The sequence below is a fragment of the Dermacentor variabilis genome, chromosome 5 (genome assembly GCF_050947875.1).
Source record: "Dermacentor variabilis isolate Ectoservices chromosome 5, ASM5094787v1, whole genome shotgun sequence".
In the NCBI taxonomy this organism is placed as follows: domain Eukaryota; kingdom Metazoa; phylum Arthropoda; class Arachnida; order Ixodida; family Ixodidae; genus Dermacentor; species Dermacentor variabilis.
The window spans coordinates 83,899,043-83,915,138 of record NC_134572.1 but is presented as its reverse complement, the minus strand read 5'-3'; the positions used below and the strand labels follow the sequence as shown (position 1 = coordinate 83,915,138).

The window sequence follows — 16,096 nt, the reverse complement described above, 5'->3', positions numbered from 1 at the left end:
TATAATTTACCCACTGAAATTTTTGCGAAATATGACGAGCGTATAGCGCACGGTTTAGTTTTCTCCTGCAGGTCGAGTCACGCGATCACCAAATTAGACAACCTTGATTACTGGTTTAAATTTTTTTCAGCCATAAAAATTTCCGCCACCATTCCCGGGGGTATATACACGGATCTGAAGAGGAACGGCGTGATCAGGGAGCCTTACTACGGCTTTAACGACGTGCGATACGAATGGGTAGGAAAGGAGAACTGGACATTTTCAAGACGTTTTGACGGTACGTACCTTCAAGGCCGCTTCATTTCCTATATGATGGAGTATTTTTTTTTTACCTGCATGTGTTCGAAGCTTGGTTTACCTTGTGCGCATTTATCGCGTTATGCTGACGACGACCGATGGCGTCATGGACGTTATTCCGTCATCGTCAGGCCGCCGCTTCATTCTGAGCTTAACGTTCACCGTAACGCGAAGAAACATTTTTTTTTTTTTGCACAACCGTCATTAGAGCTCACGTCGCTAAAACAACAAACACTTGGGAGTCGGGCGTGCTAACTTCTGCGCTATCGCGCAACAACAGATATTGGCTTTGCGCCTAACACATTTTGCGCTCAACAGGGACTCCAAGACTGGTGCCGTCTGTGCGTACACGCTTGCGAACAAAAAAGGTGTGATATCGTGCCTTTGGTTTGTGCGAGCTAAACTGCCCAGTATGTTGATACTGCGTTATGCCATGCCACTAGCCTAGGGCGACAGTCACTTGAACACGCACTGCAATATTACGTTATTCACACCGCATGGCCCACGCACCGTGCATGCAACTTGCGCATTCCAAGAATGTATCACATGGAAGCCGTGTATATCCCCCAGTATGCATCGAAATATGTCTGCGCTCGCGAGATAAATTTTAATGAGCATTCGCGTTTACTTAGTAATGAGTATGAGTAGTCCCCCTTTACTTCGACGGTGATAAAGAGGCAGTAAAACGGAAAAAAAAATTAAATTCTTGGGTTTTGCGTGGCAAAACCGCGATCGATTATGAATGATGCCGTGTAGCAGAGGATTCCGGATTAATTTTGACCACCTACGTTCCGAAGGCGCACCTAAATTGTAAGTAGACGAGTATGCTTGCATTTCGTCTTAATCAAAATGCGGCTCCCCTGGTTGGAATCCAACCCAAAACCTCGATCTCAACAGCACGAGGTTATAGCCACGGAGCTACGTGGCGGGAGACGAGAAAGGATGCAAATCGAGTTAAAGCAATTCTTACTTTATACCAGCGCTGATTACCTTTATGCGTAAATCACGCTAAAATTGTGTATTAAGGATAGGGGTATGTAAGAAATAAATGGGAACAATAGTTAACCGTCAGAACCAGGCTGGGAGTCTACACAGGCTGAGAGTCTCTTATACGTGTATACATAATAGTCTAACATGATCTTCGATTGTAGCGCGAAGGGAATGATGATGATGAAAAACGTTTATTTGCTCTATTTTGCAGTGATTTTTGCGGCTTCAGATGGAGTCTTCCATCTTCTCTCCAGGGTCGGTTCTCCTAGTCCAGGGCTCCGCTGAGGGTAGCTGCCCTGCGTGCACGCCTTACTAGTCCTTGTTGGACTTTCAGGATGTCGCTGGATAGCATCCTCTCCGGGAACATTCCCGTGCCTAAACATGCTAAGCAAGATCTACCCCACGCAGTACGAGAGCAAGTGCCCATGGTGTGGAGACAAACCAACCCTATACCCTACCACATGGGCTTGCCAGAAAACAGAAGGGCTAGCGCGAAGGGAAGCGGACGCAGACTAGAAGCAGACAGGACGAGCGCTCATCCTGTCTGCTTCTGGTCTGTGTCCCTGTCACTTCGCGCTACAATCCAAGATCATGTTACCGTACCTACTCGCCCAGCTTTCTATCCTTTTGCGTAATAGTCTAAGCTTTGCTTCTAAGGTGAGCGGACGTTCGAACAATCACGACACTGAAAGAAGTCCATTTTGTCGTGGGAACAAAGCTAAACATGTGAGATGTTACTATAATGGAAGAAAAAAAAAATGACGCGGTAAGTTTGCTTTTTGTTTTGTTCATCAAACTTTTTTTTTTCTCTCCTCTCCTTGGCAGTGCCTGATGACTTGCTCAAACAAGAACGCGTGTCCCTCGTGGCCCACGGTATCGACACTGTGTGCAGGGTGAAGCTGAACGGCGTCGTGTTGTTCGACGCCGACAACATGTACGTTCGGTACATCACAGATGTGAAGGATATTCTCCAGGTAGGTCTCTTATTGAGCACTATGTTCAGCTTGGCTTAAGGGCGCGTTCTTCGCGTCAATTGACAGAGTTCACGCGACTGACCACCGCTGGCGACTAAGAAGCGACTCAACGTGACCGGTGTTCCCACTGGCAAGCGCGACCGGCGCGTCGCTGCAATGACATATCCGGTGATTGATGCCATTCACGCCTGCTCGCGCTGCCGTCACTCCGTAAGATAAGCGTCAGCGTGTACAGGCGCCCTGTTTTTGCACCGCTGATTGGTTAATACGTTTGCAACTGGCAGATGCGTTACCTAAAAGAAATGGGTCTCTAGCGACTGATCCAAAACAGTCGCTTCTCAGACGAAGCGACAATTTGTGACCGGTCGCGCGACCTCTGCGAGTCACCGGTGCGAATTAGCCTTAAAATGTTTTATTTTACAGTGCCCGAAGTTTTCTTAGGAATGCTCAGCTGTTGCATGTAATCATTGTAAGTTACATCGGCTCGCGAACTAATGTTGTTTAATTCTGGGTTATCATTCTCGTTTAGGTTAGGCTGTATGTCTCGCTGCTATTCTGGTGATGTTTACTCACTTTGTGATTCCTGGCATGACTAGAATGAACGCGATGGCTTTAGGCATTTGATGCGCAAAACATTAATAAATTCGATAAATAAATGCAGACACTGGGACTGCTCTAGATCGCGTAGGACCTAAAATGTCTGATCTGAGAAAATATTTATCGTCATTTGGGAAGAGACATTGAGGTGTTGCTCCTGAGCAACACTGGGCACTGGGTGTCGTGCTACTTCGCGAACGCTCTGGATCAGTGGCGGCTTGACAGAAGACACAAATGCATCTTGTTTTGGCACAGTGGAGAAACATATGCGCTGGTGTGTAGTACCTTTGACCTGGGTGAATTCAGGCCAGTAGTTTACACCGTCAGACCTACCTCATGTAGGCTGTCGCAGGGCAACAGGATGAGTGATCTGCTTCGATGGAACAACTAAACCATCGCCCATAGCCTTCTAACTATCTGCATCGTCCAGGTCGCTCTGGAGCTTTACTTCCGATTTTTTTTTCATTCGGGAGAATAATTATCTCTTCGATTTTGTTGTTGTTGTTGTTGTTGTTGTTGTTGTTGTTGTTGTTGTTGTTGTTGTTGTTGTTGTTGTTGTTGTTGTTGTTGTTGTTGTTGACCTGAGTGGTTGTGGCGCATACCCACAGTGGGATATTGGCCATGAATCGGGTGGTTAAATTAGTTAGCTTTACTCATCAGTAAGCAATCTTCTTCTGCACTTTCTCCTCCTCCTCCTTACTTAACGAATAAAAAAGTTTAAAATATTGTTCGTAATCTACTTCTTCACTTTGTCTCTAATAAAGTTTTAAAGAATGACGATAATACCTCACCAATACCTAACAATATTTTTTTTTTTTTGCTATGACAAAGACAGGAAGCAATCTACACAAGCTGGTTAACTTTGTATAGCTGTAAGAGCTGCGAAAATTGTGATGCACACCTACACGCCTATAACAATACACCCGTGTATCACGACGCGCCTCTACCCGAATATCACGATACACACGCGCATCCTTATATTGATTGCGTATTACGAAAAGCGCCTCCACGCCATGTATAGCCAGTGTTGCCCGAGAGCAACAGCAATCATGCGAGGGGTTCATTACGCATAAACAAAGTATTATGAAAATGCATGACTACCACACGTATACCCATTAGTGCCGCCTGAGGCGGACACACCTTAGAATGATTTTAGAAAGAAAAAAGATATGTTTTTGCCGTGGCAGAGTAAATTTACTTCTACTGAGTATTCACACGCTGGGTAGTGGGACAAAACCTCTGTGCGTCCTGTGTTATCCTAGAACAATGCGCAGATAGTACGCTGTCCTTTTCCTATGCAAGGTTGAGATTACTCGGGCGTATCATGCAATGGCTTTAATTACGTCGATTCACAGCAGTGAAGAGGAAAAAAAAAGTTTTTTTTTTTTCAACTGTTGCTTCTCGTCGAGGCTAGTCATCAAAGGTTTGGACAATTCCCATTATTCGTAGCTCAAAGGCCGTGCGCACTCCATAGTTTTCTTAAGGCGGTTGAACTGAGACGCAGCCAACTAAGTTCACATATAGCATTGCACCAACTAAACAGTGCAAGCGGCCAATTCAGAGTTCTCTGTATCCTGTACGACTGATAATGTGACTAGAACTTGGCCAGTTGTTTGTTGTAGCGACGAAGGCGTCATTCAAGATACTTTTGGAACCCTTATCTTGGGGCGGACTTAATTTGTTTAGCGGTCATAATGACATTGGTAAAGATGGTTACCGTTTGTAGAACATTAATTCAAATTATAATAATCTCATTTTACGCTCTAGGTTTGTCACGAGAAAAGGAAGCATAGTCGCTAATCACCCGGTGCCTTTGCTATAGCATTCCATTTACTCCTGTGGCACGTATCATTCAGGCGTCTCTTGCAGTTATCGTTACGCTATCTGGCGCCTTAAAATATCGGCAGGTCGCTATGTTGCCTACGCTCGAAGGCAGATAACGCGATGCGCGCTGACACATGCGTCAACGCGCAACTGCGTGTTTTCAGTTCTCGGTATAGAAATGACGAAGTTAAATTTATCTTGCGCACAACTCGATGCTGCAGCCGTACAATGGTTTGAAGTTCCAAGAGTTCTAAGTCCCATCGCTTAATACGCCTAGCTTTTTGACACGATTAGAAAACATGCGTTGCAATGCGATTCTGAATAGGCCCGTATGTGTAGAGTTACAGCGTTTTCGCTTTTTATTTTGTCATCTTCGCCGTACTTTTTCTTTAGATTTCTATTCCCTCCCGAAAATTCATTTTTTTATGCTTTTTTGTAAATACATTCTTCTAGATTAACTTTCACCGATATTTTCCGATTGATAATTTTTAACACCAAAAATATATATTTTTTAAATTAACGTTTGGTTCACTAATTTACTTGATGTTCAAGCGTGATCCACCGTCGCTGCTTAGTGGCTATGGTGTTAGTCTGCTAAGAACGAGGTCGTGGGATCGGATCCCGGCCACGGCGGCCGCATTTCGATGAGGCGAAATGCGAAAACACCTGCTTACTTAGATTTAGGTGCGCGCTAAACAACCCCAGGTGGTCGAAATTTCCGGAGTCCCCCACTACGGCATGCCTCATAATCAGATCGTGGTTTTCGCATGCAAACTCCCATAATTAGATGTTCAAGCGGGCTATATGACTGCACATGCTGCTCTTGAAAACAGTATTTGCATCCGATGGACAGAACAACAAAGTTTTCGAGAAGCAGCCTGTAGTAAGGGCACCGCGCTGTACGGTGATGCGGCTATTCAGGAATTAAAGGAGTGCAAGCGATATCAAAGGACGTATAAAATGAGACTTTCTTTTAACTGTATTACGCCTAAGTGGCCACCGAGCAAAGACTGCAAGGACTCGGGACAACGTTCCCCCAGTCTCGCTGCCCACTTACCTTTACTCGTCCCCCCACCCTCCGATTTCGCTTTCCTCCTCTTTTTGTATTGGTCGCAGCGGCAGGCAAGGCGGTCGCACACTAAGAAAAAAAAAGTAAAGAAAAAAGGAGCAGGCAGGGCTGACGCCTGAGCATGACGTCACTAGACTGTGTCCGTCATTGCCTTGGCTTTCTGACAAATTTATTTTCGCTGACCATTTTAGGTTAAAAGCGAATTGTTGAAAAAATAAAGAGTTGTTGCACTTTTGTTTTTTGTATTTTCGCTTTAAAACGAGATCGCTGGACCCCCATGCGCCACTGCATCTCTGTTCATAATGAAGATTGATTGATTGATTGATTGATTGATTGATTGATTGATTGATTGATTGATTGATTGATTGATTGATTAGACAGTCGCTCTGCAGTTCACGCTGCGATGAAACCAGAAAGAAATCTTCCACGTGCATACCTGAAAGAAATAGACAGACAAGAGGGAGACTTGAGAAAGAGTTGCATCTCTCTGCGATTTTTCTGCGTTCTTCCATTTAGAGTGGAAACAACATCGTCAAGGTGAGCTGCGAGTCGCCGGTCCAGTACGCCCTGCGCAAGCACGAGGAGCAGGTGCGTTCGTCGTACCCGGTGTACCCGCTGTGTCCGCCGTCGGTGCAGAACGGCCAGTGTCACGTCAACTACATCCGCAAGATGCCGTGCTCCTTCAGCTGGGACTGGGGACCTTCTTTCCCTTCCACCGGAATCTGGTCGGTATGCAAAAGAGGCGCCTCCACGTTCTTGTCAGTTGGCTAAACCACAATTAAGCTTACATGCATTGGCCTGTTTATGGCTAACATCAGCAGGCGTGGAACTGCCTTCTGTGTGCGCCTTTCCGTTTAATTGTTAGATTTCATGCAGTGCATTCGGCGTGCTTTTTTCCTTGTGTCGTTTCTTTTTCCTTGTTTCGGTTTTGTTCCTGCTATTCTTAGGTTAATCGAGACGCTCGCTTTTTCTTTTAGTTTCGCTTTATCTTTTCCAGCTTGGTGCCTTTTCCCCTCTTGTATTCCCTTTTCTTTCTCCATATTATTTTTATCCAACTACCTTTAAAAAGCAGACCGCGGTTCTAATTTCTGCTGTGACAGTTGCCAACCGTTCCTTCCCATTTTAACCCTTGTCGGTGTGTGGAGTTTTCACCACAGATAATAGCGATAAACATTAATAAGTAAACTGTTGGGCGAATCGAAATAGCGGAACGCGCGAGACTGGTAGTTTTTTCCCTGTGTGCTGCGTCAGTCGCTTCGGCTGGCAGCAGTTGTCTTTACGCATGAAGTTCAGGCTGAGTCACTTCTGCAATACATCTCTTCCATTATTCGCTCTCCCAATGTTACCAATGTGAGTATCTTAAGTTATTCTAGTAGGCGCACTCAGAATGTATAGCATGGAGGAGGCTTGTAAATATAGAATAACAAATCCAAACAAAATAAAGAAAGAAAAACGATACACTCTTGGACGAAGTCCAAGAGTGTATCTCTCCCTTATTTGTGCCAGAGCACGAATATCTACGCAACCTGCTCAATCGTCTGCAGTAATGCTGTAGATGCACGTGAGAGGACCTGCTGGCCCGGACCTGCAGTATTATTTGGACATTAAGCACCCCAAAAACTACTGGCGCGTTGAGTGGGGTTGTCCATTTTCCAAATTTATTTCTAACCCTCATTGAGTGACGTTAACCTGTTTCTGTGCCAAAAGCTCACGTTTTGCGCTATCCTGACGTATCGTTTAACTTCACGTCGCAATCGCCTGTAGAAAGCGCTGGAGAACTGTCCGGCACCAAGTCTGACGATTGTCTTACTACGAGCAGAGAGGTGTGAAAATTTTGGCGAGGGAAATATGTTTGAATTTGCATGCTCGTGAAGAAATTGTTCCTCGATGCCGACAAGGGGCCTGTTTACCTGCGTGCTTATTCATGGGCTTGGCGTTAAAATGTTACCTGCGCTTTTTTTTCCAGGAAGCCGATTGAATTGCAAGGATATAATGGCGTAATTATCCGGGACATATTGGTAGCTCCCTACCGTCCAGGTAAGCTTTGTTTCGCCATTTTTCAACACTCACGGACGTGTTTCAGCACTCCCGCGCATGAGTTTGGTGGCCAATACAGTGTTTAAATGCGAAGCATTTCTTTGCCGAGTCGGAGCTAAGGTCACAAGAGAGGCCGTCCAAGGTCGTGGAGATTGTCGCCGATGCGCGCGCCCCCCCATATGCCCGCTCAATGGCCGCTACTGTCTCTCTCTTTTGGCTCCACGCGCGCGCTATCCCATGCGCCCGCTCACACACCGTTTTGGCTTCGCTCCCGCTCACCTTGCTCCAATCGCCGGTAAGGGTGTGCGCTCCACAAATCGGTGTCGCAGCCCGGCCAAGTGGTGGTCCTCGGGTGAGCTCACCCCTGGGAGGACGTGAGTTTGTTCGGGCTTTGCGCCACGTGCAGAGAAGAAATGCTTCGTCTCGACTTAGACAATCATCGGGGATGGTTTCTGTCGTATTTCCCCCCTTTATTCAGTTCTCAAACAAAGCCTAGGAGAAGGTCGTGGCTAAAGGAAATATTTCGCCTGACTTGGCAGTGCTCGCCTATGCACAATGCAACGGACATCTCAACATATTTATTGTTCAGGTCAGTTCATGCAACTGAATATATATATATATATATATATATATATATATATATATATATATATATGTAATGAAATGGAACGAAGGAAACCTAGGGGCCCGATTTTTGTAGCCAGCAAACACTCACGCAGAGGACAGCATAGGCGAAATTATCTGCAGTAAGTAAATGATAAACAAATGGAAATTAAAGTGGATGAAATAACAAGTGGCCGTAGGTGTGATACGTATCCATGTCTTCGCATTAGGCGTAGGATCTGGCTTCGCTTTCTCATCCACTTATGGGATATATATATATATATACCGTACATTTCTTATCACAAATGAAACCAAATAAATCAAACGCTACTCTATGGTAAAAACAAAGTGATGCTTAATCAGGCTGGAAACCATGGAAAACGACATGTCGCTAGTGATCAGGAAGGGCTTGCATTCATTCTTGGAAGACGAAATGCTTTTCTCGAAATAAACTTTCTTTTGTATAACATTGAAGAATGTTCTCGCCTACTAATGTAATGCTTGTCTCCGGTAGTTTGTTTGTGTAGCCGGCGTTTTTCACCTAGACTGCCGGATCGGGTACGCGGCTCAAGTGTGAGTGGGCGTGTCCTAGAGGACATTTTTGTAATTTCCCGTTGCAATTACTTAAAATAATAAACGTGATCTGCCTTCAACATCTTGTATGTTGAAAAAGTTGCTGCATTCGTAGGTCCCGTGCTTCTGCAGAATAACTGTCAAACATACACGCCATATTGTCTTTTGAACAAAAAATGCTTCTCATAGTTAGTTCACGTAACTTTTCTCCCTGCAGGGGTCGAATAGCAAATCCTAGAATAAAAGGGCGGGTAATATAAGATTTGTTTTAGCAATGCATGTATTAGTTTGGGTATGGTTTTATTATTAGTCTGCTTGTGTTTAGAGATGGATGAGCTGCCAGCTTATTAACGAGTATTTTCCAAAAAAGGCCCTCTCGAATGATATACCTATAAACTCTGTTTACTGAGCTGTTCCAAAAGCAGCCTTCCAATGGTTAATTAATATTTTGGCGAGTTTTCCTGCCTGCTGGTAAAAAAAAATTAAATCTAGCCTTCTTTGTATTCAAATTTAAGCGGTTCATGTGTAAACATTACGATAGTTACGGAAGGTAAGCAGTGCGGCTACTTTCTCTAAGCAAATTCCTTTCATTCCGCTAAAAAGGACATCTATATCATCTGCGCACATCACTATATCAGGGCAACGGGATATTTTTGTTTTACCATTAATATATGTTGTAAACAGCAAGGGTTCCAAAACAGAGCCTTTAGGAGCCCTGCTTTTTCAAAATAATAAACTCATACTGGTATCATATTTATAAATCAGTGCTAAACAGTTTGAATCACTGCTCGTACAGCATACATATCTAGCTTTAGTAAAATAGCTTGTTGAACAGTACTACATTTTTAAGTCTAGGAATAAACTAAGTGTCAGCAACTTGATTTCGATGTTCTTTGCTTTCCTTAATGTCGATCAGTGCCAGTTCTACGAATCTGTTTTTGTGAAAACTCTATTGGGCTCCTATTATCACTGGGTGAGTTATAAACAGAGATGTTAGTTTGTCATTAATACCATGCTCAAACTTTTTTTTTTGTTTTAGAAGAAGGAGACGAACGGAAATCGGGTCTATATTTTTTTTACATATCCTGCCTTATAAACTGGAGCAATATTCACCATCTTCAATTAGTATAGAAACTAACAATTCTCTAATCTTTCATTATTATCTCTGCTAATAAAGAACCAATGATGTCAAGACATGCTTAATAGGCAGAGCTTTTATCTCGTCATGTACAGCAGCGACATCATTGCTTAAGATGCTCTGAGCAACCATAGGAGGTGTTGTCGGTAAGAGCAACATACACCGTGGCACACAATTTGTGCTCATGTATTCACCCGTGTTAGTTGTTTCCTGTTTGCATGCTCCTATGTTTGTCAAGCGACAATTCACTTTATTAGACAGGTGTTCATGTCTCACTATAACGTTGTCTAATGCAACATCAGTGTGATTGCGGAGTACTTTCTTTCTATGCGCAAGGTCAATAACCAATGTTCTGCATTATTTCGTGGTTATTTTGTATACACATACATTTGTTTTGATGGAAGTCAAGCTTGGCTTATTCTTAAGTCATTTTTTCAACTTATTTCTCTGTTTCTTGAACTACGTCCGGAGTTCGATATCACGAAGCTCTGATGGAATAATTAACTGTGACGGTGCAAATAAGCCTCAAAGCTGACACGTTATTTAGAGTTTACTCAGAACTTCTGATAGAGTGCCGCGAGGAGAAACTGCAAAACTGCTACGTGGATGCCGTAGCATCTCGACAATAGGAGTCTGCTGGGGAAGAATATGATTTTTGTGCCACATGCTACAAGGCTACAACAAAGAACACACCATGTTTGCACCGTAACATTCGCAAGTGTGGACGCCTTCTCTTGCCTTTGCTCGCAAATCGAGGCGTCTGCCATTAAACGGCTAGGTTGGAAAGACGAGGATTTCCACCTCTGTCTATGCAGCAACTGGAGCTTTTCCATCTCCAAGCACAAAGTCGTGTTACCGCGTTAGTTAACGGGAGCGTGGTGCAACGCCTTTTTTGACTCGTGTATAGGCATTAAAAGGTGGCGGCTGTATGCCCAGTGGCGTAGCAACAGGGGGGGGGGGGGGCCGGGGAGCCGTGGGCCTCGGGTGCAAGGGGCCAGTCGGGGGGGGGGGGAGTGTCATATACGTCTGAACGCATCCCTCTTTCCACCGGCTACACTCGGGGGGGGGGGGGGGTGGAGTGTGACAGAAGACCTATGGGCCCCGGGTACCAGACGACCTAGCTACGCCACTGTGTATGCCTGAGATCGAAACTGTCGGAGGTACCTGGAAGCAGCCTATAAAAGTAATCAAGTGCACGTTTCTGCGACCTACTTTCGTGAAGAAGCTGATAGGGTGCGCTAAATTTGGTTTTATGCAATTATTTGCCAAATGATGATTAGTTGGGACGTGTGGATTCTAATCTTACATCTCAATGTGTAACGAACAGCTTTCTCGTAAAACATTGAGTCTCACTGAACCACCTTATGGGGGGCAAGTGTGTGCAAATCCACTACGGCATATTAAAAGCATTTTAGTTGATTTATTTTTTACGACATCTTAAAAGCATATTAATTAATTTCTTTTTTTATCGAAGGAACATGTCTGTGCCACTGCTTTAGCCAGTGGACGGACTTGCCTCATGTCAGCCCTACTTCTATGTTGCGTGCAAGGGCGGGGTGTCTTGCTTTCTTTCTTTCTTTTTTGTCAGCAGGACTCGGTGAAAGGTTGTAAATACGCAACGCCCATAGCGCAGCCTCCGCGACAACTTATAAGTCTTTAACGCAGTAATTCTGCGTAGGCTCAAGATGAGATGCAATTTTGAATAAGGAATTAAACGTAGAGCAAATAAAATTGCGCAACTTTTTCCGCTCCTGCGGTGAAGTGCAGGCAGAAATCTTCGAACCCCGTTTTTCTGACGCCATTGTTTAAGTTGAGGCTCATGTGCGTGTTTCTTCCTCTCTCGTTTCTTGCAGATCGGAAAAGTAAATCTTCGAAATGGATCCTAAACACGAGTGTGTTTTACGATTCGTCCCTCAGTTTAACGAGCAACGGAACTGCTTGGATCAGCCTGGACGGAACGGCCCTTTATAGCCAGCCAGTGACGCTAAAGACGCATACAGCACGCGATGCGAGGCTGGACTTTTCGATTGTGATACCCGACGTAAGCATTGCCTGCTTGTCAATTTGCTGCTTAAGGCACTATGTTATTACTCCGCTTTTTGTCATCAGGAAATCAGGCATCAGTAAATCCTCGTTTCAGCGGTTGGAAGTTCCGAACTTTCGGTGCAATCATCGTCCTTTAGATGTTACGTGTCATAAGCTGGAAGACACGTCAGGGTGGCCAATTTAACCACGTGGCAGAATGAACAGATTGCACGTTCACAACATTTCTTCGCGAATTCTACTTCCTCATTGTCCTAGTCGGTATTAACTCAAAGATGTAGGTGTGTTTCGCGCTGCAAAGCACGTACAGAAAAATGTGTAGTGCACGTCGCGGTTTGTTTCAACGTTTTCACGTCCTGCGTTTCTCGAGAGTAACGCGTCCTTTAGTGTGTTTGTCCGTTCGTTAGAGCCGTTGTCGTTTCGCAATTAGTGTTTCCCTACCATAGCCATGTTCCCCGCTCAGTTCAGTGAGAAAGGTAACCACTTGGGCCAGCTTGACCGGGGTGTATCGTTTTCGCCAGCCAGTAACCATCAAGTCAGTTCCAAAACGCGCACGAGCGGGCGACCTTGCTTTTGTTTTAAGATACGCTACCGTAGCCTGCCCAAATACTAGTACTTTCTCCCCCTCCCTAATCAATAATGACCATTTTCGCCTGTTTTCCCGTTTACTGTTTCTAGTACTTTAATATAGCGTAGTTAGTGCAGCCACCCGCTTTAAACGGATAGTGAATGTCCTGTCGTAGTGGGCCCGTACACAAAACAGAAGTGGACGCATTAGCATTTTGCTCACGTACGCTGCTAGAAAGGGAGTGCACAGATGGCTGATAGTGTTTGGAGCACGCGCATTTTCAAACGTGCGACTGCTCTAACATCGCAGCTCTGTTAACTGCTCTGTTATGAAACTCGACATTCTTGCCACATCAAATAAACGCACACCTAAGACACGACATTAGAAGGCGGACGCAGGAAAAGTGCTAACTCGCGAGTAAAGTTTGTTCGGAGGAGAAAGCGTAAGCAAGAAGGATGCGCAGGCCGCACCGCACATAAGTGTAGCAACGAACATCGTAGTCACCTTGAAGTGCATAAAAACAACCAAATGAGCCAGCTAGCCCACCAACGCGTTCTTCCAATCCACACTTTGTGTTCAGCCATTCTTGTGTACGTTATTTCACATATAACGTTGCACTTGGCGTGCGCAACCATGCGTTCACCTGCTTGCGCTGCCACAAACGCGGTCAATTCGCTCGGTGCCTCGTTTTCCGCGCAACCTTTGTCTTTTCTCCCACGTAAGTTGGCCAATGAGGCAACACACCAGTGTTATGCCGCAAGCTGTGCCAGGCGGCAAAGTTATCTACCGGGCGCGTGGTCTCGCCTTTCACAAACGGGTTTTGTTAGCCTTTTCCGTCGACACCCTTCTCATGGCTATGAACGTGGGGGTACTCCCTGTAGTCGTTGCAACATCGCTAACTAAACTAATCCTCGTGAATATTCGCGTGCGCTACCCGCCAGCTTTGCCGTAATGTACTTGAAGCCTCTTACATGGCGTCGTAAGCCACCACTGTATTAGCATAGAAAGAGATTTGGCTTGCCTTATTAGCAAAGCTTTCCTTTCCTGGAGGAACTTTCAGCTGTGTTGTGCGGCTATGTCATGAATATTATTGCTTCAGCCTAAGACTTTGAACAGAATGAAGAGGCTAAGCTTTTGTTTCCATCAATCACTAAAAACGAAAGTAAAACAATGCGCCGAAAAATGGTTGTTAGTCGGGCTTCTTGGTTTGACGACAAATACGGCAAACAACACAAAAAATGGGTCAAACGAATACGGGAACGGACTACACGGGCGCTGACTACCAACTCGATGAGTGTACAATCCGATCACGCGCTTGAACCCCGACCTCCAATGTTCACTTAAGAATCGCACAGGAAAGCCTTGATTGCGCTATCACAACTTCACCGCAGTGTATCTTTTGGATTGAGTACCAGGTGGCGTAGAGGTAGAACACCCGCCTCGCGTGCCAGAGGTCCGTGGTTCGAATCCCGGTGCCGGCAATTTTCCACCGGATTTAAAAAAAAAATCCGCGTGTTGATAAAATTGCACAAACAGGCCTGGAGTGTGGCCTGATCCCGGTGACCAGAACCGGTAACGCACTCCCTCACCAGAGCAGGATTGGCCACCCTGGTGTAGTACTTGGCCACAACCTCCTATGAACACAACAATCAAACCCCGGCCCTCAGTCCCCAGCAGCTGCGAAGCAACTGACCACGGCGGCGGTCAGACCTGCGACGCAGCAGAGGGTGCTAAGAATCACTGGCTCCGGACAGGCCGCCATTGGAATATGAACCTGGCAACGTTTAACGCTAGAACGTTATCTAGTGAGGCGAGTCTAGCAGTGCTATTGGAGGAATTAGAGGGCAGCAAATGGGATATAATAGGGCTCAGTGAAGTTAGGAGGCCAAAAGAAGCATATACAGTGCTAAATAGCGGGCACGTCCTGTGCTACCGGGGCTTAGCGGAGAGAAGAGAACTAGGAGTCGGATTCCTGGTTAATAAGAATATAGCTGGTAACATACAGGAATTCTATAGCATTAATGAGAGGGTGGCAGGTCTTGTTGTGAAACTTAATAAGAGGTACAAAATGAAGATTGTACAGGTCTACGCCCCTACATCCAGTCATGATGACCAGGAAGTCGAAAGCTTCTATGAAGACGTGGAATCGGCGATGGGCAGAGTGAAAACTAAATACACTATACTAATGGGCGACTTTAATGCCAAGGTAGGCAAGAAGCAGGCTGGAGACAAGGCAGTGGGTGAATATGGCATAGGCACTAGGAATAGCAGGGGAGAGTTATTAGTAGAGTTTGCGGAACAGAATAATATGAGGATAATGAATACCTTCTTCCGCAAGCGAGATAGCCGAAAGTGGACGTGGAGGAGCCCGAACGGCGAGACTAGAAATGAAATAGACTTCATACTCTGCGCTAACCCTGGCATCATACAAGATGTGGACGTGCTCGGAAAGGTGCGCTGCAGTGACCACAGGATGGTAAGAACTCGAATTAGCCTAGACCTGAGGAGGGAACGGAAGAAACTGGTACATAAGAAGCCGATCAATGAGTTAGCGGTAAGAGGGAAAATAGAGGAATTCCAGATCAAGCTACAGAACAGGTATTCGGCTTTAACTCAGGAAGAGGACCTTAGTGTTGAAGTAATGAACGACAATCTTGTGGGCATCATTAAGGAGTGTGCAATAGAAGTCGGTGGTAATTCCGTTAGACAGGATACCAGCAAACTATCGCAGGAGACGAAAGATCTGATCAAGAAACGCCAATGTATGAAAGCATCTAACCCTACAGCTAGAATAGAACTTGCAGAACTTTCGAAGTTAATCAACAAGCGTAAGACAGCTGACATAAGGAAGTATAATATGGATAGAATTGAACATGCGCTCAGGAACGGAGGAAGCCTAAAAACAGTGAAGAAGAAACTAGGAATTGGCAAGAATCAGATGTATGCGTTAAGAGACAAAGCCGGCAATATCATTACTAATATGGATGAGATAGTTCAAGTGGCTGAGGAGTTCTATAGAGATTTATACAGTACCAGTGGCATCCACGACGATAATGGAAGAGAAAATAGTCTAGAGGAATTCGAAATCCCAAAGGTAACGCCGGAAGAAGTAAAGAAAGCCTTAGGAGATATGCAAAGGGGGAAGGCAGCTGGGGAGGATCAGGTAACAGCAGATTTGTTGAAGGATGGTGGACAGATTGTTCTAGAGAAACTGGCCACCCTGTATACGCAATGCCTCATGACCTCGAGCGTACCGCAATCTTGGAAGAACGCTAACATAATCCTAATCCATAAGAAAGGGGACGCCAAAGACTTGAAAAATTATAGACCGATCAGCTTACTGTCCGTTGCCTACAAAGTATTTACTAAGGTAATTGCAAATA

At 45.1% G+C, this 16,096-nt stretch overlaps 1 protein-coding gene across 6 annotated transcripts in view; it reads left to right on the top strand.

The window, feature by feature from the left end:
- Positions 1–16,096, top strand: part of LOC142582905 (beta-mannosidase-like) — a 301,465-nt gene that overhangs the window by 257,767 nt on the left and 27,602 nt on the right. For all 6 annotated transcript variants that reach the window (XM_075693024.1, XM_075693025.1, XM_075693021.1 and 3 more), the window contains 5 exons: positions 131–277; positions 2,113–2,261; positions 6,268–6,476; positions 7,718–7,788; positions 11,956–12,143. In XM_075693024.1, coding sequence (XP_075549139.1) covers positions 131–277; positions 2,113–2,261; positions 6,268–6,476; positions 7,718–7,788; positions 11,956–12,143 — 764 coding nt within the window. The remainder of the gene's footprint in view (positions 1–130; positions 278–2,112; positions 2,262–6,267; positions 6,477–7,717; positions 7,789–11,955; positions 12,144–16,096) is intronic.